The following is a 12,510-nucleotide window of genomic DNA, read 5'->3' on the forward strand; positions in this document are numbered from 1 at the left end:
ATACGAAAGACATAGTCGATAAGACACCAAGAGAGATTCAAAAAGAGGAAATTGCCGGCGTTGTTGAAGCTGCAGTGAATATTGTTGAAACTCATCGCCATTTTGAGCATGTTAAACACCCATGTTCCACTTGAACAGTTTCAGCAACACCACTAGAACGGAGTGAGTTCCATCATGAGACAGTCTTAATACTATCTCACATCTTTAATACGCATTCCATAACCCTGCAACTGCGATCCGGTATCTGTGAAAAAGTCGGCACGTGAAAAGTATATGTTTTAGTACTTCTATCCACACTGAAAATTTATAAATGAATCTTTTTCACAACCTGTCCAAATTAATTTCTAACATCCACCCAGTAGCTTCTGTTTCTTTTTTTTAATAAGAAGAGGCTGAAGATACCGGTAAGATAATGCAAGAAAGGTCGAAGGTGTTATTTACTTTACTATCCGCAGACACTGTAAATCTATGAATGTTGTCATTTTGTGTACAATATAATTACAATTACATGTATTGGCACATTTATATATATTTACAAGTACGCTACATGTAAATAGACATCCTAATACTTAAACCATTTACATAGGTGGTCCCATCAGTTTCATACAGTTTTATTAAGATAATCGTTTTAAGCTAAGGTACTGCCAAATTGTTTGGCTTTGCTAAAACTTTAAGGAAATATCTCCAAGCGAAGACCTGTTTGAAAGCGCAGCAATCAGAAACCACCCTTGAATGATCAAACAGTTTCTCAAATTTTACTGATTACCATATAATTGACTGTATATAGTGCTGTTTGACGTGTTTGCCAAACACATATCGTGTCTGAAATTCTTTCCAGAAATTTTGATTGATGGAAAATTTGACGTTGTTTTGTATCGATTTTTCACCGCAAGACTTTAGTGAAAAATGGTTTTATTGCAATTTGTTTAACTGTATCGTGGGTTTCCACAACTATGGAAACTACGATCAAGCATAAAAAAGAAATAGCACTGACAGCTCCTTAAATGGTGGCAATATCGCTCCTTTCCCAGTTATCTATTAAACGGAAAGAGGTAAGGAAGTAAATTAATATTCTACCCATAACATATACGCGGGAGTTCAGTGGAATAAAAAAATCGAATTTGTCCTGTTCTTCCGATGTGGATTATATTTTCCCACGTTGTGGAATCTTAATTAACTAGCATTAGAGGACCAAGTAAAAGAGAATAAACTTTCGCATACATGTGTCTTCTTTGTCAATCTGAGGGCGAAGTAACACTAAGTAAATTATTAAAAGTTTCACTGTCCATCCGCAGAAAGTTGATGTAAACATCAGGTTCACCGGACATTTCCTTTGACAGGTTTTCATGTCTGTATTTGTCTCCCATTGTAAACCATTCCCTGGACAGGCGTCTTGTTTTCGTTTTCTTCGTTAAATGCAGTGCCAGAGTCAATGTTAGAAATGCTTTATCTACGTTTGTAGTCAGTCCTACTAGTGTCAAAATACAGTATACATGAAAAGTGTCTGTTTCAACAGTAAGGTTAAACTGAAAGACTTCGTTAGCACGTGTAAGGGCTTGTTTCACAGATCCGTGGCTAGAAGAGACAGAATTTGACAAAGAAGTTTGCTCTTTTACGAGGGCCTCAACAATTTGTTAAAAGTTTCACTTTCCATTCGAAGAAAGTTAATATCATGTAGCTGATTTCCACGGGTAAATCCCTCTCCCATCTGAAGCCATTCCCGTACAAGCGTCCTGTTTTCTTTTTCTTCTTTAAACACAGTACCAGAAATTCTTTGTCTGCATTTGTACAGTTCTCACTACCGCCAAAACACACACGTACATGAATAGCATCTGCTTCAAAGTGAAGTTGAGCTGACAAGCTTCGTTTATATGTGTACGGGATTGTTTGGCAAATCTGAGGCTAGACGACGGCCAATATGACAAACAAGTCTGCTCTTTTTGCGGGGTCGTTCAACGTTGGACAGTGTCTGAAAAGACCACACCATTAATCACATTATATGCCTAGAAACCTAACAAAATTTAACTGTCTCGTATCGCCATGAGCCTGTGCACTCACTAAAGTATCTTAACATTGTCTGCAATGACCTACTGTAGCTCCCCAGTTCAGCATAGCGTCTTCAGGATGATTTTATGTAAGTCCTGAAATACTCTCCGTAACACATGGAATTTTTGTTTCACTTTTAGCAGGCACCGAGATCCCTATATGAGTAGCTACCAATTTATTATCCAAAAGTTCTACAGGCATCCAATCGTCGATTCAAAGAGTTTCTTTCTACCAATTATATTTACCAAGGTTCCCTGAGTACCAGTTGTATAGTCCTCGTTCATTTATTAATAGCGTAACGTGCCATACGGCCTACTCCAGTGACGACTCGAACAGTCCTTTGCACTTCTGAAGTCTCGTCACTTTTTCAAACTTGACCTGGATTATATACGGAGAACCAATGCTTAACACTCATGCTACAATGTAATTCTCACGCATATAAAATATACCTTTCCCTACTTCTTCAAATGTGCTTCATCGCGCTTAATTTAGCATTTGCCTGGTCGTCCCTTTTATATCACCTCGAAATGTCACTGTATTTTTTTGCGCCACAGATACAGTGAGCTATCACTGATCATGTACTGAAACGGAAATGGTAATTTTAACCTGCTTCTTCGCGTTAAGTTAAATGTTTTTAAAACTGGGGTGAGCTACCGTCTGTTTCGCAAGTCTCTGATTCACTCCACTCATTCATAACGATTTACCGGTGGGCTACATTTCTCCAAACGACAGAAAAATATATAAACAATGTTTGAGCCAAGGTTCTTACTTGCCCCCGATTATATGCAAATGAATATAGCCAAAATATGAACTACCAGTGTTAGCATTATATTACCTTTTGGAACCATACTAGTTTTGTTAAATTATAAAACTATGTGTCTGGCTCCGCCTTCTGTCCCAGCTGTAATCAGTAGCGTAATTTTTTTGAAGAATGTATAGATTCGACATTCTGAATACCGGTAGCTTAATCCTGATGGAAAGAAGATTGTTATGCTTCATATGGTTCGATACTCCTGATAGTTGCTTGCCAAGATAAGACGTAAATGTATATCTGCCAGGTTCCAGATGGGCAAAGACACGCTTACCGTAATGTTATTGTAAGACATAGTTGACCAGTTCCAAGAAGTCAACTTTTAAAATATGTCATTTCCAGAAAGTGAGACAGATTTACCTTCTGTATTATTAGATAAACCTAGTATAAATATTTGAGTTTTGTGTTGTATTAGAAAGGAAAATTAGTAAAAGTCTACTTCTAAGATGCTGTCAGTTTCGAGAAATGTGACAGATTCAATTCCTCTACCATTAGATAATCACAACAGAAGGAATTGAGTTTTGGGTTGTATCACAAAAGTAGTGATTCTCCAACAGAAAGAGGTTCCTACTCAATGGTCTGAAGATGATCACAGTAGAGGTCGAAACCGGTCACCTTGATAAATAAATCGTGATCGAGACTGTTTTTAATAGTAAATATTTGTATCGCAAAAGATAACTAATGGAAGTATCTTCAAGATCGTTTTGACGTATTCTAAAAAGGAGTTATACTGTCAAACTTTCCTCAGGCATTCGTGACACTTTGTTAATCTCCCTTCCAGAGTTCGTACTTTCGTGCTAGGTAAGATCATATCCAGTAAACAGGTGCTGACAATTGAGTAGCCGCAGTTTCAGATTCCACAAATCCAAAGCATTACGACCCATTCACGTTTCACAAACTGGCAGGGGATCCTGCCACCAAACTAGAACTAATTTCTTCTTTCAGACGTACTCCCATTTTTCTTTCACGATGTGTGACACTTTATCTTCGGCGTAGCTGTTACGTACGTGGGACTAAGGCTCGAGCTGAATAATGTAGCATCACGTTTGGGTGGAGGTTGTCAAACTTGGTAAAGGAATGTAGCGTGCTCCTGCGAAAAAACACGAAGGAGTCGAGGAGCTTCGTGTCCCCTTCTAACCGAGGCATCAAAAATTACGGTATTACTCAATAGGTTTATAATTTGCCTCAGGGCTTCGTCATACAGTCTGGTGGCTCGGAACTGTATGCACCCAACCTCCCTTGCCGAACAGGATGTGAACTGGTTGCACCCCGGTCTAGCACCACCGTGCTGGCGGGGCTGAGTGGAGCAGCCTGCGGCACGAGTAGTGAATGGAAACTGGCCGTTTGCACAGGTACAGCCTGCGGCGGTCGAGCGACGGGCTGGATGTGCGCCGCCGCCACGACAGCCGCAAACACCGCAAGCCGCGCTCGTGGCACCCTTCGCCCTACGGCAGTGACGACGATGACGACCAGCTGACGCGCGAAGAGAAGAAGGCCAAGATCAAAGCGGAGATAGCGCGCCGCCGGCAGCAAATTGAAGAGAACGCGCGCCTCCACGAAGAACTGTTGCGCTTGGCACGCCTCCGCGAAAGTGCCGAGCTGGGGTTCACGCCGCACTCGGGGCCGGAAGCCGGCCGCGGCGGCTACGGAACTTCGAGTGTGCTCAAGTCCATAGACGAACTGCTGCTGTCCGGCCGTGGGCTGCATTTCGACTACCGAGCACACTCTCCCCGGCGCACGGAAGAGGACCGCTCCATGGATCGGATAGCGTCCACCTTCCGCACTGACGACTACACGTCCGGCGTGTACGAGCGCCTGTCCGACTTCTCGCCGTTGACGGACTTCACCCCGCATGCAATGCCTCTCCTCCCGGACATGCCCACTCGGTCACGTAAGCTGCTGGAGGACTTAGGCAGTTCTCCCATCACCGAGTCCGTGCTCGCGCTGCCACAGAAAGGCAAGTATGGCTCCAGACTCTACGCCAAATAATTTTCGTTCGCATTTTTCTTCTGATAAACGTGTACTTCGTTTCAATTATTCTCGATACTCCAAAGAATCTCTCCTACGGTAACTTTCCAGTATTTTCCATTCCGCTTTCCTATCTCTCGTACACTGTCGTCATCGAGGCGACCGAGTTTACTGAAGGCGTGAAACGTCGAGCACTTAGTAGCTAATGAAATAACGTATCCTAAGTACAGCTTACAAAAGTACTCTAGCTAAATTACAAATTCTTCCTCAATGATTGCCTTCTTCTGAATGCGGTGTCCATTTGCGAGAAACCTTTCCGTGATACCTAGCCGATTTCGTGTGTGCCTTAATGGTAATTCGGCTGGCAATGTGTTATATATATATATATATATATATATATATATATATATATATATATATATATATATAAATGTGTTAGAGTAATGTTTTTTTTTCGAAGTTCGGAACGCTTGTAAATGTTATGTCACCTCATACCCACATTCTTTCCCGCATGCTTCACTGCTTATCACTAAACACTGTTCTCGTGACAGTGGTACTGCAAATTTGGAACTCGTATAAAGACTTTAGAAAGTTACCTTTCTTATTTGGTATTTATTTCTGGCTCCGGTGTGGTCGTCCGACCCGTTGCATCCCGTCACGTGTTTACCGATGTCCGATGTCGACCTCGATATAAGAGTGAGGAGTCCCGTTTTCGGTGGTGAACATTTACCCACTGTTATCTGTAATTAGCCACCCTATTATGAGATGCACCCGTAACAGTCGTGAGGCAAATAAAGGAAAATGTAGTGTCACATATATAAATAATTGTGAAGTTACCACTTGCAGAAGCAAATGAACCACTTGAAACACTGTTTCCGTAATCGAAATAGTCAGACAGGCTTAGTGTTAATGTCTAAAAGTGGTAAACTGTCATATGTGTAACATACTTCCATACACTGTTTAGTATTTCCTTCCAAACACATTCAAAACACGAGTCGTTTGTATGTACGGCTTAAAGCCGGAACACTTTTTAAGTGACGAAAGTGTTTCTCCAAATTTGTTGGTTGTATTAAGAAATATATACGCAACTGGGATAGCTATAATACAGTGACCCAAAATGTTATCCTATATGTGTAAGTATTGCAACGTGCTTCTGCTGCATGCTAATTAAACGTGTCTGTCTCAATAATCTGTATCTCTAAGAGGAACATTCATTTATATTCGTACATATATCTCATAAATAGACTTATCGACGCTCAAATTTCAGTCACACACTGAAATAATTATAAAAAATATTAAAGTAGGAAAATTCATTACTTCCCTCGATATTATTGTTGCATATACGCATGAATGTGTGTTTCACTCTTGTGCCCACTTCTTTTAGTGAAATATGTAACAATTGTGAGAAGCTGTGCTGAGGAATGAGATGCAACTTGTTTATTTGTTTCTGTGCATCATTTTAGCAACTCAGTATTTCTTATTTCTCAAATATGTTTTAGTTGTAGACATGTTACTGAATTGTTGATAAGCAGTTGGAGCATGTTAAATACATCAGTACATTAGATAAATTTTATTAAAGTATTAAAGTAAACCAAAACCAAAAGAACAATCTAAAATATTACTAACATGTAACCTTGCCAAAGCTATGCATGTACTGGTTGCCAAAAGTATGAATGAAATGCAGAATGTTAGGGTTTTCAAATGCTTTAGTGTTCTATGTGGTTCTCTGTGGAAGGCACAGAATGAATGGAAATATTTTGCATATATCTAATGTTAACAATTTTTTTGTTGATTCAGTGAATGTTGAAAATTAGAGATTGGTCAAAAGCAATTCCTCTCAAATCCATAATGGAAATTGATCCTTTTCATTATTCAATCATAATGAGAGATCACACCTGATAAAGTGTTTCTTGAAATTGGTGTTACTAATATATTGTTGAAATAAATTATTCAAAATTCATGTTTCTTATCTCTCAAACACAATAATGAGTTTTAAATTTTTGAATCACGATCTGAATATAAGTATTCTAGTACAGTTAATAAAAGATCAGTATGGTGAAGTCTTCTAAAACTCCATTAAAGCTACATTATATTGAAAGATTGCTCCATCTTTGGTGAAGCTTTGGAGATTACCTTTGTTCTGCTTCAGTTCTGTAAAGAGATACTTACTGGTCCTTTTTACAATCAATGAGCAAAACTTAATGTGTCCTGTTGATGGTCTTGGCTTCCAGAAAGAAACTATAGAGTCAAAATTTGAAATAGGAGTGTGAAAACAGTGGATTTAAATTTATATGATTCATGAACAAATGTAAAGCATTTAATTCATATTTTGCATGTTGCTCCTTGACAGTATATAAGCTGAGCTTAACAGCTGAAGAACTCTTTCTTGAAACATAAATTTAGAGATCTACTGCCACTGTACCTGGATGTTTCTTGTAGTAATAATATATCACCTGTGGATTCAACGTACTATACTAAAGCTCATAAAGAAGGAAAACACTAAACATAAGGATTACAGTTCGTGGCATAGGACACTTCTAAGTAACACATTTGTTTGCTTTTCAGAACTGTCATAAAATGTTTAAAGTGAAAGAAACTGTTGCAGTTAGTGGGAACTAATGGTTAATGTCAAAATGATATATTCTGCTTTTGAAGAATATTGTGTGTAAACATTGTTGCATATTGTATTGTGGCATGAGCAGAGGTAGAAGCCAAATTAAACTGCTTGAAGTATAGATTTAGTACCTTAAAGACAAGAAATTAAATACAATTTCACTGTTTTTTGTAAGTCACAAATAGCTTAATTCATTAAAATTGGTATTTACAGTAATTTTTTCTTAGACCTTTAGTTATCCAGAAGGACTTTTTGTTCATAATGAAATGCCACAATTCAGTTTGCACAATTTCTTGAGCTATGGAGCATTTGTCTTCATAATAATGACTGTAAAAGTATATATGTTTATATGACCATCTGAGGAAGGTGAGATAGAAATGATGACTGCTGCTTTTACAATTGGCATTATTTTGCGGTAAGAAACCTTCATCTGAAGTTTAACTCTTAGTCATCAAGCTAACTAACACTATGTTTTATTACACACTGCACTCAGAAAATTAACTCAGTTTACAGTCACAAGATGATGATTTGTCAGATGTTCCCATAACCCCATTACATTTCAAGAAACAAACTTTAGCATTTTGCCTTTCATATAGAAGAGATAAAAGTATAAATTGTTTTGCTCTGATATTTTGTGACAAATGCATGATTTGAAAAAATCAAGAAGATTGAATGTGATATTTGCTGCTGCTTACATGTTTCATGATTCTCATTGTACTGTGACTGATATTATAGCACTTCATTCATGATTACTGAAAGTCACTTTAATATCTGTTTGGCCACAAATTAGTTCAGTGCTTTCACTGCTGGCAATTTTCTCGGTGTATATAATAGGTATCAGTTCACCACTTGTGAATGCTGGTTGCCAATTACATGATATACACTGTTATACGTTACTGTCCTATATGGTATCTAATTATCATTTTGTAAAATGATACAGGTTCACATTTTTACCCCTCTGTGCTGTGGCCCAGACTTTACTTACTATTCTGGTTTTGGAATGAGTAATACCAAACCGAAACAGTGACTTGTGATATTACTAAACAAATATGTCTGCTTCAATATTAAACATGTTCTTTATTTCTTTTATTCAATGTTTGTTTACTTTCCAATTATTTGCGTCATGTTTATCTTTTGTTCCCGTACCCATCAATCACCGACTTCAAACCTAATAAGCCTACCAGTAACTATAGGAGTCCTGATTTACACTGAAATATCTACCAATGAAATAATGTTTATGTTGCTTTTATGTATGATAGATACTATAGTACTAATGCTTTCAATAGCAAAGATTTCCTGCTGAATTTAGTTTTTAACACAGAAGCAGGATCAACATCCAGTTCACCCTCTTGGTCATTGGTGCCACGTACAATTAATCAATTATTTAAATCTTAACAGTGAATTTGTATCTCTCTCTCTACTGAGTTTATTGAAGCTGTGTTCCTTGCCTTCATTAATGAGGGCTTTTTTCTAATTCCTCAGTGATGTTTCATCTCAGGATGTGTAAACTCAGTATCTGAATTTATCCATGATATCAGTGTCTTTGAATTACTTCTATCATTCTTCTTTCAATTAGCATATGTTATGAAACTACAGAGGAAAGTATGCAATTGTAAAATAACTATCCTATGAGATGTTAAAAGATGTTTATCTGTGATCATATACATCAGTGTCTTAAACTGAAATTTGATTCTTCCAGGTATTTCTGTAATAATTAACTTTTCTCTTCTTTATTTCTCTGTGAATCAAAATAAATGTTGAACTTGTGCACAGAAATTTCTACTCAGAAGAGGCTGATACCAATCCTAATTCAGACAATGTAGTCATGTAAAATATAGGATCACAGACATTACTTTCCAACGGAATGATGACCCATTAAAATTTCCTGCATCTACAAAAAAAACCTCCATCAGTATCATCCCAAGTAATAAATGGTTTTTCCACCACTTTATCCCTATCTGTCACTTAAACAAGTAAAACAAACTCATGTAGTGTGTCATAGAGCCAGACACTACTGTTGTGGTTATATTTAGTAATGCTACCACTGATGTTACTATGTGTTGCCACACCTCCACTGCTGCTGTCATCAGTAGCATCTGTGTTGTGAAAAAAAAAGAAAAAAAAAAGAAACTTTACTACTATGTAGTTCTGTGAATTAAAAATTTTAACTTCGAAAATATAATTGATTTTCTGGAGTTTGTTGGAGACTTCTCAGTCTACCTGAAATATTGTGTGATACTGCACTTCTTTTAGTCTTCACTAATGAATATTATATTCACAAGAATTTAGATACTTCCTAGTATCTTCCTGGAACAACAAGAAAGTAATTATGGATAGTAAACATCAATTAATAAAATTTCATTGGTATTTAATGATTTGATCTTTGACTAGCTCTCTTGTGAACCCTAATCTTTCATGAAAAATATAATTATGAAAATATACGTAATTTACAAATACTTGTCCTGATTTTTATACATAGAAATTGGATTAAAGCTGAAATGTTCTGCAAGACACTCCATCAGATGCAGTATTTTTCTTCATTCTTGGTTGTTTCTTTAGAGTGATACAACATTGTTCTTTACCTCAGTAAATTACACATTTCAAATTCCATTTGAAGACATTGAACTGTGATCTAGATATTGGTCTAGTACGTTCTTCTCCAAGATGATATGAACCAGCATTTGGTGATAATTAAATAGCTGGTTGTAAAAAGAATTCTGTGATGATACAAATAAACAAATTGTTGCAAATCCTTAACATAATATTCTCTTTTTTGGTTGAACTGAAACTCCATGTTCAAACTTTTAATCTTCATTTCACTTGGGTTGAATATAATCTTCCATAGCAGTACTCTCACTTTCCCTGAGGCTAGTGAAGTTAATTTCTTCAGTATGAGTAAATATCTTTACTATGCCAAAATATTTATTTATACCATTGTAAATAAAATAAAATGCTAGGTAGTTATTTGAAGCTCTAAGAAGTCTACAGCATGCATAGTGGGGTACGAAATTCCATCTTTATTGACAGACATAGAAATTTACTGCACCATGTATTGTAATTAATTTACACTTAATCATAATTAAATGCTGAACATATTATTCAGCAATGCATTCTTAATTTTAGGTATCAACATTACATCTATAACCATTACAAAAGTTTATTGGATGTTTCATATTGGCTGATAACATATAAGATTTTATTGTTGTTGAATTGACTTATTGTTATATTCTTTCCCTTTGTTGGTTTATGTTACAATTATTATAGCAGATCTTTAAAAATGGTATTAAACTGCTAAATTAGATTTCAGTGTGACAGTTACCAATGGTACTACTTTTTTCATTCTCTCTCTCTCTCTCTCTCTCTCTCTCTCTGTTTATCACACACACACACACACACACACACACACACACACACACACACACACAAAATATAGCCACACACATGTAGAGAAGGTAAGAGGAAGAAAGAAAGAAAGAGAGAGAGATAGAGACAGATAGAGAGAGAAGTGGTACACAATTGCAGTAGGTTGGATTCTTTGCGGTATCATTGAGCTCAGTAGCTGTGGAATGACTATAATCATGGATGGACATAGTGAAAAGTTGCATATCAATATGTACAGTATTTTATCACAGATCTAATTACATTTAAGCTACAGTATGGCCATCATCAGTGCTAAAAGGAATAAGAAAATGTAAGAATCAGACACTTTAATTGATGATATCAAGAATCATTTAGCAGTTATACAGACTGAAGAGTGTGCGGTAAGATAAACATACTATTTAGTAGCGAGTCATGTAGACCCAGAAAGCATGTATATACGCACATTGCTAAAAATGACCTTAATCTGTCCATAGCTCAATTTACAGTGAGGCTGCTGTTTACAAGCCTACACAGGCAGATGCAGTGTACATCATAGATAGTATAAAGTGCCCCTATACTAGTTACCTTTTGGTCACACTTTGCAGTTTATAACAATTTCACATAAAATGAAAAACAAAAATAAAATATGAAACTCAAAGTCCTGAATAAATAAAACCATACTGAAATAATGCAGATGTGAAGTCTAGGTTACACAGTACTGTATTTAATGAGAAATAATACAAACTGAGCTTGTACATGGTTGATGCTAAATTAGGCAATAAATAAAAAGTTTTAAGAAAGAAAGGTATATTTTGAAATATACCCCATTTAAATGTCAGAAAAATAACTACATATTAGCAACATTCATAATAACATTACTACATATAGAGGAAGGAGAGTTGCAAATACGATAAAGGAAAGAAAAAGGTGGATACATGCCCATGTCAGGTCATGACTTCACATGTAAGGTCATATCTTCACCAACCAACACCAAGGTGACTGTTTGGTGTGTTCATCCCTGATAATAGCAATTGCAGTATGTTGGAATTTTTGCTCCACTGAAGTGTGGTGATAAGATAAATATATACACCACATCATATTTGTTTTCTTGTAATCACACTTTCAATGTTGTACACGGAAAGAATTATGTTTGATTATTGTCTGTGGAGCAAAATTAAAGCATTTTTTTCACATTTTGATTAGTATACACAATGACAAACCCTTCTGTTGTCCTTTTTTTGCTCCTCATTATGTAGCTGTCTATCATGTGGTTGTCCTTTCACTTTCATTTCAGAATTCTATCCACTCAGCAATAAAAAAGATTTTTCTTTGAACTACTAAAATTTAAATTAATATTCTAGGGAGGATTTTTAAATTTTATATCATTGAGACACCAATTAATTAAGTGTAACACATATCATGAATCAAAATTGTGGGAACAGTAAGAATTAACAAAAATCACTAATGTAGTGATGGTTAATTAGTACAGGATGCAGAAAACAAATTTTCATCTCATATTATAAAACAACATTGGAGTCCTGAAGTAACTGCTATCATGATCATACAGATGAAAAATATATTTCATCACTAGTCATTGTACAGGCAGCTTGTGCACTGATAATTATTTTTCCATTTGTTTGAAGAGAATGAAAGAAACACCTCACACAAGATGCCTTCTAAAATTACGGAAGTTATGTTAAAAGATTAAAAA

General features: G+C 36.3%; 1 protein-coding gene across 1 annotated transcript in view; it reads left to right on the forward strand.

Annotated features, from left to right (window-relative positions):
- Positions 1 to 12,510, forward strand: part of LOC124556778 — a 438,094-nt gene that overhangs the window by 240,884 nt on the left and 184,700 nt on the right. Inside the window, exon 11 of the mRNA XM_047130786.1 lies at positions 4,210 to 4,814. Coding sequence (XP_046986742.1) covers positions 4,210 to 4,814 — 605 coding nt within the window. The remainder of the gene's footprint in view (positions 1 to 4,209; positions 4,815 to 12,510) is intronic.

The sequence above is a fragment of the Schistocerca americana genome, chromosome X (genome assembly GCF_021461395.2).
Source record: "Schistocerca americana isolate TAMUIC-IGC-003095 chromosome X, iqSchAmer2.1, whole genome shotgun sequence".
In the NCBI taxonomy this organism is placed as follows: Eukaryota; Metazoa; Arthropoda; class Insecta; order Orthoptera; family Acrididae; genus Schistocerca; species Schistocerca americana.